The 23,503-nt window shown below is 36.6% G+C and overlaps 2 protein-coding genes, 2 long non-coding RNA genes and 1 pseudogene across 6 annotated transcripts; 3 read left to right on the top strand and 2 right to left on the bottom strand.

Annotated features, from left to right (window-relative positions):
* Window positions 1–12,042: 12,042 nt before the first annotated feature.
* LOC139783611 (putative nuclease HARBI1) lies at window positions 12,043–13,438 on the top strand. Its single transcript, XM_071722764.1, has 4 exons — window positions 12,043–12,348; window positions 12,443–12,739; window positions 12,840–13,048; window positions 13,144–13,438. Exons 1-4 carry the CDS (start codon window positions 12,043–12,045, stop codon window positions 13,436–13,438), a joined length of 1,107 nt encoding a protein of 368 aa, XP_071578865.1.
* A 214-nt stretch (window positions 13,439–13,652) lies between these two features.
* LOC139783612 (myb/SANT-like DNA-binding domain-containing protein 3) lies at window positions 13,653–14,343 on the bottom strand (the record flags this gene model as incomplete). Its single annotated transcript, XM_071722765.1, has 3 exons — window positions 14,137–14,343; window positions 13,838–14,051; window positions 13,653–13,738 (listed from the first exon to the last, which is right to left on the bottom strand). Coding segments are annotated over exons 1-3 (507 nt in total), but the record flags the coding sequence as incomplete, so codon positions are not given.
* Window positions 14,344–14,849: 506 nt separating this feature from the next.
* LOC139783618 (uncharacterized) lies at window positions 14,850–23,285 on the top strand (annotated as a pseudogene).
* Window positions 16,250–17,946, top strand: LOC139783620 (uncharacterized). 2 transcript variants are annotated; one of them, XR_011721329.1, is made up of 3 exons: window positions 16,250–16,590; window positions 16,662–17,011; window positions 17,080–17,946. It is a non-coding gene; the product is annotated as an uncharacterized lncRNA (long non-coding RNA). The 2 variants fall into 2 exon arrangements; XR_011721328.1 differs by having other exon boundaries at window positions 16,662–17,946.
* LOC139783619 (uncharacterized) lies at window positions 21,049–22,745 on the bottom strand. Of its 2 annotated transcripts, XR_011721327.1 has the most exons (3): window positions 22,405–22,745; window positions 21,984–22,333; window positions 21,049–21,915 (listed from the first exon to the last, which is right to left on the bottom strand). It is a non-coding gene; the product is annotated as an uncharacterized lncRNA (long non-coding RNA). The 2 variants fall into 2 exon arrangements; XR_011721326.1 differs by having other exon boundaries at window positions 21,049–22,333.
* Window positions 23,286–23,503: the final 218 nt, after the last annotated feature.

Here is a 23,503-nt window from a genome sequence, read left to right as displayed (position 1 = left end):
AACCTTGAATCATGACTTTAAATGGGATAACGTGCAAATCCTAGATAGTGAACAATATTATCACAAACGCTTAATATCTGAGATGTTACAGATAAAGAGGCAAAAAAACGGCTTGAATTTGCAGACGGACACGGAATGCCTTCCGGACATTTACTTGAATGTTATTGATAAGCTCCGCAAAATTTAACTCTCCGCGGATAAATAAACATACAGCTCCGTTATTGTGTATAACCAACGTACAGCGACAACGTTCACCTTTGTTTCGGGTCGCTCAGTAACCTTCCGAATTCGACAGTCACGGCAGTGTCTCAAGTAACATCTCCGAGATAGAACAGCTGTGCTGTGGAATTACATTTTGCGGAATAATTGTAGCCTCGAGATGGAATGCATTCGAATTTCCGTGAGTTCGACTTATTTCTTTTTACTCGTTGGTTTTATCTGTGTATTGACGTCGGGTGGTTGACTCCGAACTTGTAGATACTAAGAAACGTTCGTGCATGAAATCTCTGTCACTTCTTGGCCATCCAACCGGGGAGTCGAACGGTGAGATGCTGTATACGGTCGGAGCTCGGACACACCGGGGATCATCTGGGGGGACTGTATTTGCGGACTACACCTCGGGAGTCTTGTGACTGCGCCAATGTCTGACACGTTATGCTGCGCTTGAAAATCGACCGAGGTCGACCATCTTGACTGCGTTTAAATGGTTTGTCGACCGTCTTAACTGCGTTTAAAGTTCGAATTGAGGTAGGATTTGCAAAATGTGTTGCGCCGAATTTATTGTTATTGTTATTGTTTTACGCTGAAGAGGACCAAAAAAAGGGTCGAAACGTCCGTTTCATATGTATTTGACGATTTAATATACTTTTCGTTTCACATGTATTATACTTGTTAAATTTATTTCGCATTGAGTACCGCGCTTGGGTCCAATTGCCTCTCTCACACTTATTGTTGATTTATTCAAGTGAGCCTTGTTACTCCAGTATTAAAAAATATTTATTTGGTTCTTTATAGAAGAAGCTTAGTTATGGGATCAAAAATTTAGTTTCGAGTTTTCACGGGCAACGTGTTCAGAATATTCTAAAACATCTAAAAAAAAACATATTTTAACGTGTGGAGATTTGCGTATTCATTTTATATTGATCTGTTTATCTACGTTACAATTATTCACTGTATTTTATTTTAAGCTCATGTAAACGAACTTTAGTCTTTCTTGTGTACGCACTGCGCATCTGTTAAAGGTGGCGAGCCTGATCTTTTCTCCTCGTGTATATTCTACTCTATGTCACGCCATCTCTATGTTCTTTTATGTTCAACCAAGATGTCGGCGTTCGGTCGTAAGAGAAACGACACGATATTATAATAAAGGATTATTTTGTGTCAATCCTGCTTTCAATAAATTTCATCCAACATAACGAAATATCTGTGTGTATATGTATGTATGGTAGGTATGTGTGTATGTATATATGTATGTATGTACACACTTATAACTCGAAAAGTACTTTTTTATAGTGTTTTGAAAAGCTCTCGAAGTAAGCTGTAAAAATATGCAATGAAAAATAGAGGTTTCAATGTTTTAAAAGTGTGTGCGTGTGCACGTGTGCGCGTTTGCGTACGTGCGTGCGTGCGTGCGTGCGTGTATAGTAGGGGAGACCGGGGCTAAAACGTCAACGGGGTTGAACCGTCAAATCAAATATCTCGGAACCTGTATATTGTGCGAACTGGCTATTAACATTGTAAACGCTGCTTATGGTACCCATATGACCAACGGAGTTTCGGCAGGTTACCTGCCGTGTTATGATTTTTACGAGGGCAAACGTGTTTTCGTGGTGAAAAGTGAAATTTTCTGCGCGTGGAAATTTTGTAATATCTGCAGTAATATTTGCTCTCCAAATCTCGAGGTACGTGATTATAAATGCATGCTGATTATAAAGAGTAATGCATGCTAAACACGAATCCAGTGTAGATGTCTAATATTTCATGGGCGATCAAACCTGAAACTGATTTACCCCGGGGGGGGGGGGCTGACGGTTAAACCCCGGCATTTTTTAGATTTCAATTTTTCCACCGTTGTCGTTTTTGCTCTATACCGGTTAAACAAAGCGACGTAGATAAAAATTTCCTATATAAATTTTGTAGCTAAAGGTTTACTCTTTACAGTGGTATACCACATTTAACTAAAATTATTTATTTTGTTGTTAAAAATCGGCACCGAAACAAAAACTGACGGTTTAGCCCCGGTCTCTCCTATTAGAAATGTTGTGAAAGCACTAACTTTCGTAATTTTTGAGATATCGGGCTTAATTTTTTTTTTAAATGTAGAGTAGGGGAGACCGGGGAAAACTCGACACCGGAGCAAACTTGACACTAAGCTCTTTGCCAATTTAAATCTATTGTAGAAACTTGCCTTTCCTACTGTAAATTCGTCTTTATGTGCCAGTATTATCAACGGAATTTAGTGACATTCTGAGTTATGGTGTAATTTTTAACACGACATAAGTGTTTTTAAGGCTCCTGGGTACTCGTCGCGGCCATGTTGGAATGTGACGTCAGAAGCGAAAAATGACACGTTGAAAATTCTTGCGTAGTATTTCCAAATAACAATATATTTGCTTAAAATAACACTACAGATCACTTCAGAACACTTCGAAAATACTCCAAGTTGAGGTTAAGTCTACCCCTTTCCCTTGACAGTTAATAAACAGTCGTAAAACGAATGTGATACGATGCAGGCTTGTTCGCAGGCGCATGACTAGATTTCGTTTTACATTCATTTTACAGCTGTTTATTAACTGTCAAGGGAAAGGGGTAGACTTAACTTCAACTCGGAGTATTTTCAAAGTGTGCTGAAGTGATATGTAGTGTTATTTTAAGCAAATATCTTTTTATTTGGAAATACTACGCAAGAATTCTCAACGTGTCAATTCTCAACATTTCTCGCTTCTGACGTCACATCTCATGAGATGTCAGGAAAGAGCCCAGGAGCCTTAATGGTGAAAAGTAATTTTTCTGATCTCTGGAACATTTTTTTCATCGAGCTTTACTCTTGCGAACCTATATGTAAGTGATTTTGATAGGAAATTTGATGCTCTATACGAATCCGATAATAGTTTTTGCATATTTTTAAAATTTTTATGTTTTTGGAGTGAAAAAAAATGAAAAACGAGGTTCGGGGCAAAGTCGACACCACGCCGTTTCATCAGCTCCTAATAACAAACGATGCTTGTCATGCAACCATATGGCTCATGACAAATGTGTGTGCACGTCCGATCGCGAATTTACTTGCATAAATTAGTTTTTTAAACATGAGTTTAGATGAAAATAATTGAAAGTTCAACAAGTTTTGTTCTCATTATTTCCAATGATTGCTTTACTTAATTCCGATTTTTTGTACTTTCCAAATACACGATAAACAATGTGTTTTCAGTTTCAGACAAAAAAAATGAGTTTCAGATTAAATTGTGTCGATCAGGCAAAGTGTCGTGTTTGCCCCGGCATTTTTCAATTTAAAAATTTGTCTTTGCATCACTTTTCCTTTCCTGGGAGCAAAACTAAGCGACATACAGCAAAACTTCTTTAAGCAATTTTGTACCTGAAGGAACACTTTAAATGTGTACTTTTGAATTTGTTTGAAAATTTTAATTAATTGTTGAAAATTGCCTTTGAAAAAATCGTGTCGAGTTTGCCCCGATCTCCCCTATCATTAAAGAAAAGTTGGTATTTAATTGGGCGAGAATCGGTAAAGGGATTCATTTTTTTAAATAAAATTTTGAATTTTTTGAGAAATATCTGTGGTAGATCTAATTTTCGCTTTTAAGATATCGGGCTATTTATAATTCTATTAGATTCTTCAGTTTTTTCTACTCCTATTTCATATATAATTCTTTAAGATTTGGTTAATTAAACTCAGTTTTATACGCGACTAGCTGGTTACCCGGGCTTCGCCCGTGAGTCGTTTTTCTTCAAACGACTTCATTTGTGTTTCAATATCCTTATTGTGGACAAACATAAGGAGTGTGTCGGGTGGTTGATTTAAAGACGGTAGTTTAACTTTTCCGCATGAATAACACATTCTAGGTGCTTAAGTTTTAAACTTGTTTGCTTGACAATGATCACATATTGCATCCATTTTCCCAATTATTACTTTCGGATGAAATTGATATTCGTAATTTGAATCATAACTAAATAAATGCCTCTAATTTCAAATCGGACCGCATAAATGTTTTCATGGATTAAACATGTCGTAACCGGTCTTTTTCTACTCGAGTTTCACACTATTGAGTCATTTCCGCTTTTCCGATATTTCACTTACCGATCAGCGACATCATCCCTTGGTTTACCCGGGCGTTTTTTCGGGAATTTTGAGATTGCTTGCTCGCGATGTACACCAAATTCAATACCAACCTTCCTTTAATGATACTCTATATAAAATTATATGTATAACTTATACACTTTTCAAGCAGAAATCGGTAAGGCAAAAATTAGAAATCGGTAAGTCAAAAATCGGAAACCCTTTCACCGATTCTCGCCAAATACATGTATAACTTATACACTTTTCGTGCAGAAATCGGTAAGGAAAAAATTAGAAATCGGTAAGACAAAAATCGGAAACCCTTTCACCGATTCTCGCCAAATTCAATACCAACCTACCTTTAATATACTCTATCCATAAAAAAAATTGCGGAAATCAGAGCAATCACATAGATTTTTTTAAACAGAAATCGGTAACTCCTTTATTATTAGCAATTGGGAGGGCCATGTGAGGGGGCAGAGCGGACGGTTGGCTCCGAGCGTGAGTGGAGAGAGATAAGGGTTTAGAGAGGAGATAAGGGCACGTAAAGTGAACAGTGTGGAGGGGATGGTGGAGGAGGCCCAGAGGAGAGCGAGGAAGTGGAGGAGGAGTCGAGGATGGCGTGGTTTGAGAGTGGTGACAGGAGTTAGTTGGAGCAAGTTTGGAGGTTAGAACGAGGAGCAGGAAGAGAAGGGGGCAGAGACGGAAGAGGAGAGAGAATCGAGAGAGGGAGAGGTGGCAAGGAGCAGGGTCTAACCGGCGGAGTGGTGACGCGTGGCACGTTGGTTGGCTGGCGAGGAGAACGGTGGAAGCGGACATCACTGGCGGTCCGGCCCGGAGCGGGGTGCCGACTGCCCCAAAAGGGTAGGTTGGCACCACAGCAGGGCGGCGGGACTGGTGGCGGGACTAACGTGTGGAGCGGGGCGGTAAGGAAGAGAGAGGGGATACCGGTGAAGGAGGAGATGGCGCGAGAGACGATGGGCGAACGCGCAATGCGCGTCAGCACGCCAACGATAGAGGGTTGATTGTTGGAGATCGAGAGATCGAGAGAGGCGGGGTCGACGGAGCGTAGCGAGCGCGCGGCGATGCACGTGGTGACAGCAGAGAGAGGAGAAAGTGTGAAACGGCAGCGAGAAAAGTAGGAAAGCAGTGAAGCAATAAAGAGGGTAAAGAAAAGCGGGAGAAAGGAAGAGAAGGAGCGGGCAAAGGTGAAAGGTGAACAAGAGGAGGAGGTACTTGAAGGGAGATAGAAGAGCGGACGGAGGGAAGAGAGGAGAGCGGAGGGACGAGGCAAAAGACTGAAGAGGTGAGGCAGGAGAGGGGAAAGGAGAGGGGGCGCAGTTGAGAAGAAGGCAGGAGGGTGAAGAGAAGGCGGCAGAGGGGAGAGCGGGGAAATGGAGGAGTCGGAGGGTCTGATGAGGGTGCTGAGCACGATTGCAGAGGAGTTAGGGAGAATCAAAAGAGTGCTAGAGAGAAGGGAAGGGGGGCAGAAGGAGCGGGGAGTACCGAGGAGAGAAGGCAGGAGAGCACGGGTGAAAGGAGCGAGCCGGGAAGCAAGACGGAAGAGGGAAGGAGTAGTGAGGCGGAGTGGTGGAAGGAGGAGAGGAGAAGAGAGGTCGCAGGATGGAGAGGTGAAAAGGCGGAGGAAGCTGCAGCAGAAGAAAGAAAGGCGTTGAAGGGGGTTAACGAAGGCGGAGAAGAAGAGAGGAGGATAGTATGAAACAGAGGGGAGATGATCGGAAGATGGGTGAAGGAGGCAAGAAGAAGAGTATGGGCGGTAAGGGCGAGAGGAGGAGCTGACCTGGGGGAGGAACAGAGATGGAGGAGGTGGAGAGGGTAGAATGTTTGAGGAAAGGGGGAGGGACGCAGAAGGAGGCAGAGAGAAGAGAGAGCGAAGAGAGTGAGACGACAAGGAGGCTGAAAGAGGTTGGAGGAGGAGAGGGAGCAAAGAGAGAGAAGGAAGAGGAATGTGGTTTGGAGGGGTTTGGATGGGAGGGACGCAGAAGAAAGGAGGGGTCTGATGGAAAGGGTGGCGGAGAAGGTGCTGGGCAAGGTACCAAAGATCAGAAGGGTTTGGAAAAGGAGAGGGGAGGGAGGGAGAGAGGTGTTGATTGTGGAGATGGAGGATGAGAAAGAGAGAGTGGAGCTGTTATAACAGCTGTTATAACCTCCCTATAGGGAGGTATGGAGAATTTAGGCAGAGGTGGGGATAGGAGTAGACGAGGACCTGTCCATGAAGGAGAGAAAAGCGAGGTGGAGGTTGCTGGAGAAGGCAAAGGAGGAGAGAGAAAGGGGTAGGAGGACAAGGGTGGAAAACAGGAGAATTTGGGTGGAAGGAAAGGAGATTGTGTGGAATGAGGATGAAGGAAAATGGGAGGAGAAATAAGAGTAGGGAGGGCTGGGTAGGGTAGGGGGTCGAGAGGGGGGAGAGGGGAAGGAAGAAGGCGAGGAAGAGAGGGAGGGAAAAAATGTAAAAGGCCGCAATGGTCAAGTCGGGGCAAGAAGGAGCTTTTTAAAGGGTTGGGTACGTCCCTGAAAAACGCTACGTGTTTATGCGGATAAGTCTGTGTTAAATGTGATGTTAATTTGTATGTATGCGGATAAGAGAGGAGTTGGCTAATTGTAAAAGGTTTGGGACCGTTCCTTGGAAAAACGCCTTTCAAACCCTGCGGGGATAAGAAATAAACCACTACATACATACATACATATTATTAGTAATTTTTTGAATTTTATTATATTCTACAGTTTCTTCTACCCCTATTTCATATATAATACTTTAAGATTTGGTTGATTAGGAAAATCTAAACAGGAAAAGTCATTGGGTATGACTCTTTTAAAGAATTTAAAATTTTAGATATCCCGAATTTTTTTTTCAAATTGGGTTGTAGCACAATGGCACATAGCCTATGTTACTCAGGAGGACATAAGCTATCCACTAGTGTAAAAATTTTTGAAATCGATTCAGTAGTTTCTAAGATTACCCCGAACAATGGTACAAACTTTTCCCCTTTATATAATAAACAGCTTCTTGCTGTACAGATACGTTTAGGGGTAATTTGAAAGTGGAATGTACCGTTTTTCCACCACTTAGTAACGTTGCTGCTATGCCTGATGAAGCAACAGCTAGAGCCATTTTGCCAGAAGATCTAACTTTAGCTAATATAAGGTTAGTGAGGAATGTCTTTCCTGTACCTCCAGGTGCGTCTATGAAAAATATCTTTCCCTCATTTTGCTCGACGCTATCTAGTATCTTGTTAAATGCTTGACGTTGATCCGGCACTAACTTAGGATAATTTTCTTCGATATATGCATTTAACTGTTTACTGTCATATGGTTGTTTCAGTATTGTTTCAAAAGGATTATGGTTTAAACGATTTGTTGACGGTAAACCAAATTCAGTCAAGTTTTTCTCATTCAATTCTAAAAATTTATCTTCAATTTGAATCATACCTTTATTGTAAATATTTTCATTGAATTGCAAAGTAAAATCGTATTTTTGATGACGTATCCTATTTAGTATGTCTTCACAAAGATCTTTTTTGAAAGTTTCCCATAGTTTAAGTGGTTCTGATGGCTGGCAAAATAATAATATAATTACAAATAACTCTCTTAATTTAAAGGCAGATTGAGAAATTGCTGCATCTCTTAGGGCCGTATTCATAGTCGGAACTTATTCTTAAGACCACCTTAAATTTGGTCTTAAGACGCCCTCTAGATTCATAATCAAAAAAGAAGGCGGGATTTAAGAAAATTCTCAAGGCGTACCTTGATCAAGATGATCTCATTTGAAAACGTCTTAATGTGATTCATGAACACATTTAAGCATGGGATTAAGATTACCTTATTAGTCATGAATTCACAGTGATTTAGAACCGTCTTATTTCACGCATACATAAGATGTGTCATGTGCCTTTAATTTTTTTAAATATAATTATTGCTTATATGTGCCATATTTTTAAACATAATTATTAATTTTGTAAATAGGATTGTCTGACCTATATTCCTCCATTACACTCACACCGCTCTATTTAAAGTTAACTAGTTAATTTAACCTAACTTAACCTCTGTATGGATTACAGAGCAATTGTATAGATTTTCACCAAAATTCTATTGTAAAAATATTATAGGAAAGGGATCGATAGCGCGTAAGTATAAAGTATTCTATTTCTAAAAGTTAAGCTTTATATATTTATCGTAGTCAAATTATATAAAATAATATATCCTGTAAATTACACACAATCTCATGGAAATATATTATTTTTTCTTTCTTCAGGGTAAACTTACATCACTGGTTATCGAGATTTCAAATTCTCGGGTACTCGCAACTCGTCGCGTCACTCGCGTAAAAGATCTATGGTGCAGTCTCGCTTCGCGTATATTCTTGGCGCGAGACATTACCGTGTCTCTTGATTTCCAGAGAGGCTCAGTACTCACAACTTTAATGATTTGTAAAAACATTTAAAACATGTAAAACATTTTATAGTAGTGTTATAGAGAAATCTTTTAAAACTTGAAAATTTAACAATGTAAAACTCATATTTTACACAATGGTTTTTACAAATCATTAAAGTTGTGAGTACTAAGCCTTTCTGGAAATGTAACGTCTACCCTGAAAAAAGAAAAAAATAATATATTTCCATGAAATTGTAATTTACAAAATATATTATTTCATATATCTTGACTACGATAAATATATAAAGCTTAACTTTCAGAAATAGAATACTTGATATACTTACGCTCTATCCCTCTCTTATATTTTTACAATAGAACTTTGGTGAAAATCTATGCAATTGTTCGGTAAATGACATGTATTTCAATTTCAATGCTCAAATAGTATCTAAATTAAAACATTTTATAGGATATATATATACAACATATATATACAATATATTTTAATTTAGATACTATTATATATATACACACACACACACACACACACACACACACACACACACACACACACAACACACACACACACACACACACACACAAAGATTGATATATTCGTATATGTATTTGATAAATCTATATTTGTATTGTTACGTCCAACCCCAGGATTAGGGTAAGAAAAACTGGGAGGCAAAGGAAAGGCTAACCAGGGTGGTCGGGGTAAGGAAGGACGCAACTAAAAGCTTAAGAATATCGCTCGCAGGTACACGCTCTGAGGCGCGTGGCGCGAGCCCGAACGCACTTTCGATGGCTCAGGAAGGGTCAACGTCCGTAAGGACGGTAGGACGCCTTCCGTGAGCGGTGCGATCGTTGGTCCTCTTTCGAGTCAGGGAATTCAATCCCTTTAACTCAGGATCGGACCTCGTGTGATTTCGAGAGGATGATGGTACAGGGTTAGGTCTTATTTAAAATAAAAGGAACATTTAATTAAATCTTAAAACAAATTAACATTTATTACTAATAAATAGTACGTGTTGCTGACATAGAACTAACTAACATTTGTTACAATTAAATGATGTTTGTTACTGATTAAGATTACATGAATCTAACTGTGTGTGTGTGTGTGTGTGTGTGTGTGTGTGTGTGTGTGTGTGTGTGTGTGTGTGTGTGTGTGTGTGATGTATATATGTAATTATAATTTTATGGTATGAGGGTGTTAATTACTAATCGAGGGTAACTACTACGGGATCGTCTTCTTGGTCGGGAATGTCAACCGTGGAGGCGGTCGAGGGGGTCGGGGACGAGGTTCGGGAAGAGGAGGGGGAATCGGGAGGTTCTAACAAAGAGGCTGGGTCGGGGTTGACGGGAACCACGCGATAAGGAGGGACCCGACAAACTGGGCGAGAAAGTGCGGGAACATGGCGAGATGGTAGGATGATAGGGCGAGGTGGGACGACGGGGCGATCCTCCTGTGAGGAACAGGGTTCCTCCAAAAAGGCTGGTAGAGGCGGTGGAGTGGCGAGACACGAGGGACCGGGGCTAATTTGTTGCTTTTCTAATTTCCTTCGCTCTTGGTGCTTCCGACGATCATGCTCGTGTTTTACGGCCCTTCGAGATTTCTTAAAGGGGGGACCGCGGGAATCCACTACAAGTTAATAGCTTGTTAATTGTTTAAAACCGTTAACCGCGGGGAAGTCGACTCGGTTTGGAGGGATTAGAATTAAAGAGAGGGGATCTGGTGAGGTTCCCAGCAGCGAAAGGAAAGGAGATTACTCCGAGCCCGCCGATGTATCAGCTAACTCAGGAATAATACAGAAAAAGATTACTCCGAGCCCGCCGATGAATCAGCTAACTTAGGAATAATATAGAAAAAGATTACTCCGAGCCCGCCGATGAATCAGCTAACTCAGGAATAATATAAAAAGGGGATTACTCCGAGCCCGCCGATGAATCAGCTAACTCAGGAATAATATAAAAAAGGGATTACTCCGAGCCCGCCGATGAATCAGCTAACTCAGGAATAATATAAAAAAGGGATTACTCCGAGCCCGCCGATGAATCAGCTAACTCAGGAATAATATAAAAAAGGGATTACTCCGAGCCCGCCGATGAATCAGCTAACTCAGGAATAATATATAAAAAAAAAGGAACCAAAAGGGGCTAGAGGATTTGAAGGATCATGTACCCGAGAGACTTTCCGAACACAAAAATAAAGGGGAAATAAGAGGAAGTGTGTATACGACTTACTACTTGGTGAATTTGGAGGGGGCCTCCTCGTCGATGAGCCTTGGTTGAGGGATGAGACGGAGTAGATCGTGTGCGGTTTGATGTCCGGCACTGACTTTACAATAAATGCTGAATTGTGACTCAAAACGGAGGAGATCGTGTGCGGTTTGATGTCTGGCACTGACTTTACAATAAATGCTGAATCGTGACTCAAAACGGAGGAGATCACGATTATAATGCCGAGAAACCACGAGACTAAACTTGGGAGGCTTGAGGAGACTCGGAAGATTTTGAGAGGGAGTGCCGCAATGTCAGGGTTTATATAGGAAAATGTAAGGAATGGAAGGGGTGGATTTCATGTGGGGTGTGTCTGGTTTTCATTTTTGGGATTTTTGGTTGGTGGGATTCTTCTAATTCTGTTTAGAAAATTTCTTATTGGGCGAGATGTTTCTCGCCCAAGAGGTAGATTTTAAGTTTTTCACCTATCCTAGAGAGCTAGAGACGGTTATCGGTTTTCACGGCCGTTTATTGGTGAGTAAGGCCCCCACTGCCTTATTGGGGGTGCAACTCATCGCTTCTCCCAGTGTCGCATGACGCATTTGTTTTCGACTATCGCCGATTTTCCTTTTATTAGGGGTCCTTATTTATCTCGCGACCCTGTTCTTATGTTAGCAGACGATCCATACCTCTCGATCTTAAGTGCAAACAGAAACTTCCACCATGTGTATTTTAGAACACGTGTTAGGCTTTGTTTCTGTTTGTCGGAAACATCGTACGAGCAAACCTCGCTCGATGCAATAAAGATCTTTACCAATTTTATCTGCGACTAAGGCCTCTTTCGCGCGTCATGTCGCCGGGTGGTCCAGACAACTGATAGAATTCGTCTGGGAGGTCGCTTTTAGTTCCTCAAGCAAATAGGCAGTTTGATCGTAAAAAAAAAGGAATGCGAGGAGATCAAACCTCGCTCGCCGATCGATAACCGTCTGCGCTTAGTTTACTTATCTTAAACCTAAGGGCTATCTTAGGTACCTAAGAATTCTCGCGAAAAAGGGGAATCGTGGAGTCTCCAGGACGTAACGGTATTCAGAGGTGTGTAAGAGTGTCCAACTGTGATAATTGAGTCCTCCTAGTTAACAATGGATTTGGAAAATCCAAATAATCTGGCAATGCATGAATTAAATTTTTCGAGTGATGAGGAGGAAGTAGAAGAGATGCTGATGCGTGCTCTTAAGCGATATTTTCGTGATTATCAAAATCCTTTTGAATTCTACAGTGAATGGGAATTTAAACGAAGATTTCGATTTTCCAAAAATTCAGTAATGTTTGGCATCTTACCTTTAGTAGAAGAAGGACTTGCCAAAATAAACAATCGAGGCTTGCCAATATCTCCTGTTGTACAATTATTAATATGTTTAAGATTTTATTCAACGGCAAGTTTTCAGGTATGTAAATTATATATATATATACACACATATATATACGTGTGTTTGTATGTGTATTAATAATATAAGAATAAATTAAAGAATTTTTTTGTAGTTTGTTTTAGGGGAGATAATAACAATATCACAACCAACAATTTCACGAATTGTGTTCAGAGTGTCCACTTTATTAGCTAGCCACATTAACCGATATATCAAAATACCATCGTCAGATGAATCACGTTTTGAGAATAAACGACTATTTAAGGAACTTGGACGTGGTTATGGAGGCATAGGTTTTCCTAATATTGATGGCGCAATAGATTGCACACATATTCGTTTAGTACACACTAGACTTCAAAATGTTAATGAAATTTTTAGAAATAGAAAAGGATACTTCTCTTTGAATGTTCAGGTACATATATACTTGTTTGAGTAATTTAAGAAAATATTTGTATAAATACAAAAGGATATATACAAAAAAGACTATCTCATCTCATTTTTTCTCTTTCTAGGTTATTGTTGGACCACGCACCGAAATTTTAGATATTGTTCCTGAATGGCCAGGAAGTGAACACGATAACCGAATCTTTCAAAATTCTCGCATATATATGCGATATAGACAAGGCGAACCAGATGGAATGCTTGTTGGAGATGCTGGATATCCCGCATTGCCTTTTTTACTTACGCCGATTGGTAATCCTATAACGGATGAAGAAATAAGGTTCAAGAAATGTATTTTATAACTGCAATTTTAAAATTCTTGTATAATTGTATTATGTTCATGATATATATATATATATATATATTTTGTTTCAGTTATAATACAATTCATGGGAGAACAAGAAGAATTGTCGAGAGGACATTCGGTATTTGGAAACGTAGATTTCCTTGTCTGTCAAAGGGGCTTACTACAAAATTGTTAACGTCTACATCAATCGTTGTGGCATGTGCTGTTCTTCATAATCTCTCATTGATTTTAAATGATTACTTAGAAGACGATGATGAAGAAATAGTAGATATGAATAATGAAGTCCCGGTGGTCGAGCCTCGCTGGCAGCCTGGAGACGGCATTCTCGTACGAAATGCTCTCATTGAACGACTGTTCAGGTAAAATTTCTATTATGACACACACACACACACACACACACACACACACACACACACACACACACACACACACACACACGCACACGCACACGCACACGCACACGCACACGCACACGCACACGCACACGCACACGCACACGCACACGCACACGCACACGCACAAATACATACAACACAACTACATAACACAAATATATTATAAAATAAATATACATACTTTCCAAAGTACAATCTTCCTTGTCCGATTCTGATATTTCTATAGTTCGATTTGCAGATATCAGGTCAAATACAATCTCTCGTTTTTCTAAAATATATTTTATTATACAAGTAACACAATTGTGTTAATATTAGAAACCTCTCGTTTAATGCATACATTATTGTCATAGAATACATCAATACATACCATTAATTTGGGTGTCAGACATATTGGATGTAAATGAAACAGGCGCAGTCTTCATAAGATGTGGTGCTATATTGGCAACATCAGGGTCTATATCAATTTTTATTTGTGGTGGTCCTCCACCAGTTGCAAAATGTGATTGTTTTTCCTTCGTTAATGCTTCTCTCTGAGCTTGCTTTAAATTAGTCCACAGTTTCTTTAATTGAGCGACATTTCTCTGTAATAACAAAATTTTAATGTAAAAATTTTCGTAATAATTTTTTATGTTTAAATGTACATTTGTAACTAGATATTATTTTTACTTCTTGAGAAATTAAGGTGGATGTATTATAATTATTGCATATCTCATTCCATGCAATCTCCTTATCTTTCAGTGTTACACTATCGCTTTTTTTATTTTCAATTATATTTTTGTAATTATTAAGTATCTGCAGAAATACTTTCCGTTCCATTAATGTGTAATGCTTATTTTTACTTGGGAGGAGGTTTGCTTTTGCCTTGCATGACATTCTATATAAAATTATATGTCATTAAAAATTTTTTTCGAATAAATAATTATATACAATAAAATTATCTTTTAAATAATCTTTTACTTACTTGGTTATCTTTAAAAAATAAACAGTGGATTAGATAAATCGAATCCTATATTATTTAAGAAAAGAGTGCCTTCCTTTCTTCCAATTAATATGGACGAGAATGTTTGACTAGTTTTCCATGAAGTTGCATTAAAATCTTTTACAAAACAAATATGTGTTAAAAACACATGAGATATGCATATTTGTTTTGTAAAAGATTTTAATGCAACTTCATGGAAAACTAGTCAAACATTCTCGTCCATATTAATTGGAAGAAAGGAAGGCACTCTTTTCTTAAATAATATAGGATTCGATTTATCTAATCCACTGTTTATTTTTTAAAGATAACCAAGTAAGTAAAAGATTATTTAAAAGATAATTTTATTGTATATAATTATTTATTCGAAAAAAATTTTTAATGACATACAAATTTATATAGAATGTCATGCAAGGCAAAAGCAAACCTCCTCCCAAGTAAAAATAAGCATTACACATTAATGGAACGGAAAGTATTTCTGCAGATACTTAATAATTACAAAAATATAATTGAAAATAAAAAAAGCGATAGTGTAACACTGAAAGATAAGGAGATTGCATGGAATGAGATATGCAATAATTATAATACATCCACCTTAATTTCTCAAGAAGTAAAAATAATATCTAGTTACAAATGTACATTTAAACATGAAAAATTATTACGAAAATTTTTACATTAAAATTTTGTTATTACAGAGAAATGTCGCTCAATTAAAGAAACTGTGGACTAATTTAAAGCAAGCTCAGAGAGAAGCATTAACGAAGGAAAAACAATCATATTTGGCAACTGGTGGAGGACCACCACAAATAAAAATTGATATAGACCCTGATGTTGCCAATATAGCACCACATCTTATGAAGACTGCGCCTGTTTCATTTACATCCAATATGTCTGACACCCAAATTAATGGTATGTATTGATGTATTCTATGACAATAATGTATGCATTAAACGGGAGGTTTCTAATATTAACACAATTGTGTTATTTGTATAATAAAATATATTTTAGAAAAACGAGAGATTGTATTTGACCTGATATCTGCAAATCAAACTATAGAAATATCAGAATCGGACAAGAAAGATTGTACTTTGGAAAGTATGTATATTTATTTTATAATATATTTGTGTTATGTAGTTGTGTTGTATGTATTTGTGTGTGTGTGTGTGTGTGTGTGTGTGCGTGCGCGCGCGCGCGCACACACACACACGTATTTATTTACTTTACAGACTCATTTATTATTATTTCACCGGAGAAGGATGATAAATCAACAACTGTATGTAGTGGAGAAGAACAACAAAAAGATAATATATGAAAAGAACTTTCGTTAAATATATCAGATAAAACTGAAAAACTAAAACAGACACGTGCTCTGAAACGAAAGAGGAACACAGTAGGTGAAAGTCAATTGTCGAACACGGAAGAAACATTACGTATTGAACGCATAAAGGCCCGTCTACATAGGTCGCAGCACGCCAAACGCAGTTCGCAGACGCAGTTCGCAGACATATTCGCACGACGCAAATGACGTCGCGAGTCGAATGTCTACATGTACCGGGAGGTCCCGTTTGACCACGTTACAATTGACCACAATGATTGAATGTTTTTTTCGTTATAATTTCATGGTCGATTGTAATTTCACCAATTACGAAATTTTTTTATTATTTTATTATTATTATTAAAATTAATTCAATTAATGACATGGCAATTGAGCGTCATTCACCATAGGACACCACGTGATCGAAACAAATTCAATTGAATCAACAAATCTCGTTTAATATTCGTTATTAATTGCTGTCATAAATATTTGAAATGGATCAAAGGTGTCAAGATCCAAATAATTTGCTATTATTCTTATTCTTAACATTAAATGCAACAGCATTGAGTTTGTGCCAGCTTCTACTAAAGAAAAAACAAAGACGATGGTGGATCCGACCAATAAATCGAACCCGGCGAACGGAAGGACATTACGATACAATATTCGAGTATATGAAAAATAATGACCATGAAGAATTTTACGAATTTACCCGTATGTGGCCACAAAAATTTGAACAGTTATTGGAACTCGTATCACCATTCCTTCCAAATGCTAATAATTGCATAAGAAAACCATTACCTGCTGGTTTACGTCTTGCATTAACATTATCGTAAATATTTTTATAATATTTTACAAAATTTTATGTATACATTATATATATCAAATGCAATTTTTACATAGTTATCTTGCTCATGGGAATGCTGTGCGAACACAGTCATGGAATTATCGGATAGGAAGATCTACAGCATATAAAATTATTCCAGAAGTATGTGAAGCAATATGGGCCGCGCTTCATGCAACATATCTAGCGGAAAAAAATCAAGAGCAATGGGCTAAAGTAGCTGAAGATTTTTATGTAAAGTGGCAATTTCCCAACTGTGTTGGAGCAGTAGATGGGAAGCACATAAAAATACGTTGTCCTCCCAACTCTGGATCAGAATGCTTCAATTATAAACAATATTTTAGTATCGTTCTTATGGCAACTTGTGATGCTCATTGCAAATTTACGTGGGTTGACATTGGCCAATACGGTATGTAGGGATTTCTTTCAATTAAATGCTGGGCAATTCTTCACTTTATTTTCGATCTTTATTGCTAGGCTCTATTAGTGATGGTGGTGTGTGGAGTAGGTCCCAATTTGGAATGGATCTTGAACGAGGATATATCGATCTTCCTCCACCAAAAAATTTACCACGAACAAATATTCCGATGCATCATGTATTTGTAGGAGATGAAGCGTTTCCGTTAAAAATGTATTTGTTACGACCGTACAACAGAAAAGATTTGGGAGATGCAGAAAGAATATTCAATTATCGCCTATCCAGAGCAAGAAGAGTAATAGAAAATGCATTTGGAATATTAGTTTCTCGTTGGCAAATTTTAACAAGAACTTTATGTTGCTCTCCTGACAACGTTGTAAATATAGTAAAAGCAATAGTTTGCTTGCATAATTATATTATGACTGCAGAGGAGCAACAAGTAATGCCAAATGCAAGATCGTATTGCCCACCGGATTTAATTAATAATGACACTCCTGACCATGAAGAAATTGCAGATACATGGCGTAATCAGACAGGATTAAATATTTTTAGAGATTTAACTCGAATAGGTGCTAATAACGCTCGTACAAATGCAACACAACAACGTAACATATTACGAGATTATTTTGTGTCTCCACTCGGTGAACAAGAAGCTCCTTGGCAATACAGATCTGCATTTAGAGGCTTGATTGCTAACTGTGAATTTTGATGACCACATACGGACAAATTCGTAAAATCCTTCAGGGTTATAATTCTTGATATACGCGAATATTATGTTGTAAATGTCCTTTTGTTCGCCGGATTCGATTTATCTATCGGATCCACCATTGTCTTTGTTTTTCACATACTCGCACACTAGCCTACACACATGCTCTTATGATTTATTGTATTATTTGTCAATAAAATTTGAAACTTTTGTTGTAAAATTAAGATTTTATTATGAAAAACATAGTGATAACAATACATAATAACAAACAACTTAAACGAACAATTTAAAATGAATTAAACAATTTAAAGTGAACTTAAACGAACTTAAACTTAAAACAAAAATATATTTATAACAAAATAAAAAAATTGCAAATAATATAATTTAACAAGTTTAATATATAAATATATATTGTTAGATTTCTGTTATATGAGGACTTTTACCTTTTCTGTGTATTTCAGCAATTCTAAAAAAGTCTGAAATACACAGAATTTTTTTGTCCTCTGGCACGTGTCTCAATAAATATTGCAGAAACTGTAATTCTTCTGTATTTTTTGGAATTACACTTTCTTCAGGACACGTAATTTTTGTTGCAACTTTTGTTGCACTCGTTGCCAATTGCTGTAAGCAATTTTTAAGAAAGTCTTCGTTCCTTTCCTTCTTTTTTATATTTGAATTGGGTATTTTGGCATCCAATATTGACTGTACCGCTTTTCCTCGAATACTAGTTATAGTTTTATTTGTAGTCATTTTTCCACTTGTGCTGGGCTCGTTGGTAAGTACTGAAAGTATCATATAATCATACATGTGTATATACAATAGATATACAAATATATATATATATATATATATATATATATATAACAATAAACATAAAATTTCTTACTGGATTCATCACTTGAAGAAGCTTGAATTAAAACGGGTGCAACGTCCTCGTACACAATATTTTTATCTTGTATTTCTTCGATTTCTTCTACGAACGACTGACTCGCTTTTCTTTTTAATAAGTTTTGATTTGGCTCAAGATTCTCATCCGATTGAATTTCCGATGATTGAGTGAGAAATGGAGAGGGAGATGCAGAAAGTCCTACATAATTACTTATGGTTCTGTAAAAGTAAAACAGAGAATTGAAGAATTTGGAGAACTTTCAACAGAAATATTAAGATTACTTACTTTCTACTATTTATGTGTTCTGAAAGGAACAACAAGTCGTTATAGTACTCCCAAGAAGAATGGTATCTTGTATCTCCATCTTGTACTCCAGCTCCTGATGAAGGAATACTGCATAGAATTTTCTTCTTTTCTCTCTGGAACGTATCTCTTAAATGTTTAAATCTTCTCGCAACTACATCTCCTAAAAAATAGTAAATATAAATTAGTAAGCAAAGTATATTATTTATAGTATATTAATATAGCATTAATAAATATATATACTGATACATTTAATTAATTACAATTTCTTACCTACACAAGGAGGATCCAACGTAGCACCAATAGATTGCCATGCTAAATCTTTCGCTTGCTTATCTTTGAACATTTTTGTACCCTTGGCATATAAAATAATATTATTACGAACAAGAGAAATAATTTTTCTTGTTCTTTCAACGTTCCAGTATGAACTTGATACATTCAATGAATTATCCATCATCACAAATTTATTTTTACAATTTTTGAATAAATATTTTGATCGACTGTTTATTTTTTTGACAATTTTTGGTTAAACTTTGAATTGTATTGACATGCACGTATTCGCAACGCAACCACGCCACGCAGACAGTTGAACTTGGTTCAACTCATTGCGTTGCGTGGCTGCGTTGCGAATACGTGCACGCTACTAATATTAAAATATTTATTCAAAAATTATTCAAAAATTGTAAAAATAAATTTGTGATGATGGATAATTCATTGAATGTATCAAGTTCATACTGGAACGTTGAAAGAACAAGAAAAATTATTTCTCTTGTTCGTAATAATATTATTTTATATGCCAAGGGTACAAAAATGTTCAAAGATAAGCAAGCGAAAGATTTAGCATGGCAATCTATTGGTGCTACGTTGGATCCTCCTTGTGTAGGTAAGAAATTGTAATTAATTAAATGTATCAGTATATATATTTATTAATGCTATATTAATATACTATAAATAATATACTTTGCTTACTAATTTATATTTACTATTTTTTAGGAGATGTAGTTGCGAGAAGATTTAAACATTTAAGAGATACGTTCCAGAGAGAAAAGAAGAAAATTCTATGCAGTATTCCTTCATCAGGAGCTGGAGTACAAGATGGAGATACAAGATACCATTCTTCTTGGGAGTACTATAACGACTTGTTGTTCCTTTCAGAACACATAAATAGTAGAAAGTAAGTAATCTTAATATTTCTGTTGAAAGTTCTCCAAATTCTTCAATTCTCTGTTTTACTTTTACAGAACCATAAGTAATTATGTAGGACTTTCTGCATCTCCCTCTCCATTTCTCACTCAATCATCGGAAATTCAATCGGATGAGAATCTTGAGCCAAATCAAAACTTATTAAAAAGAAAAGCGAGTCAGTCGTTCGTAGAAGAAATCGAAGAAATACAAGATAAAAATATTGTGTACGAGGACGTTGCACCCGTTTTAATTCAAGCTTCTTCAAGTGATGAATCCAGTAAGAAATTTTATGTTTATTGTTATATATATATATATATATATATATATATATATATTTGTATATCTATTGTATATACACATGTATGATTATATGATACTTTCAGTACTTACCAACGAGCCCAGCACAAGTGGAAAAATGACTACAAATAAAACTATAACTAGTATTCGAGGAAAAGCGGTACAGTCAATATTGGATGCCAAAATACCCAATTCAAATATAAAAAAGAAGGAAAGGAACGAAGACTTTCTTAAAAATTGCTTACAGCAATTGGCAACGAGTGCAACAAAAGTTGCAACAAAAATTACGTGTCCTGAAGAAAGTGTAATTCCAAAAAATACAGAAGAATTACAGTTTCTGCAATATTTATTGAGACACGTGCCAGAGGACAAAAAAATTCTGTGTATTTCAGACTTTTTTAGAATTGCTGAAATACACAGAAAAGGTAAAAGTCCTCATATAACAGAAATCTAACAATATATATTTATATATTAAACTTGTTAAATTATATTATTTGCAATTTTTTTATTTTGTTATAAATATATTTTTGTTTTAAGTTTAAGTTCGTTTAAGTTCACTTTAAATTGTTTAATTCATTTTAAATTGTTCGTTTAAGTTGTTTGTTATTATGTATTGTTATCACTATGTTTTTCATAATAAAATCTTAATTTTACAACAAAAGTTTCAAATTTTATTGACAAATAATACAATAAATCATAAGAGCATGTGTGTAGGCTAGTGTGCGAGTATGTGAAAAACAAAGACAATGGTGGATCCGATAGATAAATCGAATCCGGCGAACAAAAGGACATTTACAACATAATATTCGCGTATATCAAGAATTATAACCCTGAAGGATTTTACGAATTTGTCCGTATGTGGTCATCAAAATTCACAGTTAGCAATCAAGCCTCTAAATGCAGATCTGTATTGCCAAGGAGCTTCTTGTTCACCGAGTGGAGACACAAAATAATCTCGTAATATGTTACGTTGTTGTGTTGCATTTGTACGAGCGTTATTAGCACCTATTCGAGTTAAATCTCTAAAAATATTTAATCCTGTCTGATTACGCCATGTATCTGCAATTTCTTCATGGTCAGGAGTGTCATTATTAATTAAATCCGGTGGGCAATACGATCTTGCATTTGGCATTACTTGTTGCTCCTCTGCAGTCATAATATAATTATGCAAGCAAACTATTGCTTTTACTATATTTACAACGTTGTCAGGAGAGCAACATAAAGTTCTTGTTAAAATTTGCCAACGAGAAACTAATATTCCAAATGCATTTTCTATTACTCTTCTTGCTCTGGATAGGCGATAATTGAATATTCTTTCTGCATCTCCCAAATCTTTTCTGTTGTACGGTCGTAACAAATACATTTTTAACGGAAACGCTTCATCTCCTACAAATACATGATGCATCGGAATATTTGTTCGTGGTAAATTTTTTGGTGGAGGAAGATCGATATATCCTCGTTCAAGATCCATTCCAAATTGGGACCTACTCCACACACCACCATCACTAATAGAGCCTAGCAATAAAGATCGAAAATAAAGTGAAGAATTGCCCAGCATTTAATTGAAAGAAATCCCTACATACCGTATTGGCCAATGTCAACCCACGTAAATTTGCAATGAGCATCACAAGTTGCCATAAGAACGATACTAAAATATTGTTTATAATTGAAGCATTCTGATCCAGAGTTGGGAGGACAACGTATTTTTATGTGCTTCCCATCTACTGCTCCAACACAGTTGGGAAATTGCCACTTTACATAAAAATCTTCAGCTACTTTAGCCCATTGCTCTTGATTTTTTTCCGCTAGATATGTTGCATGAAGCGCGGCCCATATTGCTTCACATACTTCTGGAATAATTTTATATGCTGTAGATCTTCCTATCCGATAATTCCATGACTGTGTTCGCACAGCATTCCCATGAGCAAGATAACTATGTAAAAATTGCATTTGATATATATAATGTATACATAAAATTTTGTAAAATATTATAAAAATATTTACGATAATGTTAATGCAAGACGTAAACCAGCAGGTAATGGTTTTCTTATGCAATTATTAGCATTTGGAAGGAATGGTGATACGAGTTCCAATAACTGTTCAAATTTTTGTGGCCACATACGGGTAAATTCGTAAAATTCTTCATGGTCATTATTTTTCATATACTCGAATATTGTATCGTAATGTCCTTCCGTTCGCCGGGTTCGATTTATTGGTCGGATCCACCATCGTCTTTGTTTTTTCTTTAGTAGAAGCTGGCACAAACTCAATGCTGTTGCATTTAATGTTAAGAATAAGAATAATAGCAAATTATTTGGATCTTGACACCTTTGATCCATTTCAAATATTTATGACAGCAATTAATAACGAATATTAAACGAGATTTGTTGATTCAATTGAATTTGTTTCGATCACGTGGTGTCCTATGGTGAATGACGCTCAATTGCCATGTCATTAATTGAATTAATTTTAATAATAATAATAAAATAATAAAAAAATTTCGTAATTGGTGAAATTACAATCGACCATGAAATTATAACGAAAAAAACATTCAATCATTGTGGTCAATTGTAACGTGGTCAAACGGGACCTCCCGGTACATGTAGACATTCGACTCGCGACGTCATTTGCGTCGTGCGAATATGTCTGCGAACTGCGTCTGCGAACTGCGTTTGGCGTGCTGCGACCTATGTAGACGGGCCTTTAAGCAAGTGATGGAGCAAGAACAACAACTGGCACGTATTAAACAAAAACATGAAGAGAATATGAGTAATATAAAAGAAAATCATTTAAAAGAAATTTACAGTTTAGAGTTGCAACACTTGAAAAAAATTCAAATTTTGGAAATAGAAATAAAAACAGCACAACTTAAAGCAATTAAATAAGAAAGATTTTTTAGTTATGTAAGCTTTTTCATTTGACAGTTATATTTTGACAGTTTATGTTCATTACAATTCATGTATATACTATTACAATTACTATTACTATTACAATATACTATTACAATTCATGTATAAATAACAGTTTATGTTTACATACAATAAAAGTTATTTAACGGCATCTCTTAGATGTATATAGGTTTCAGCTCGTAACTTTTGTTGAT

This window comes from Temnothorax nylanderi, unplaced genomic scaffold, assembly GCF_030848795.1.
Source record: "Temnothorax nylanderi isolate EJ_2023f unplaced genomic scaffold, tnyl_v1.0 TNYL_tig0522_pilon, whole genome shotgun sequence".
NCBI lineage: Eukaryota > Metazoa > Arthropoda > Insecta > Hymenoptera > Formicidae > Temnothorax > Temnothorax nylanderi.
This window is presented reverse-complemented; position numbering and strand designations above follow the sequence as displayed.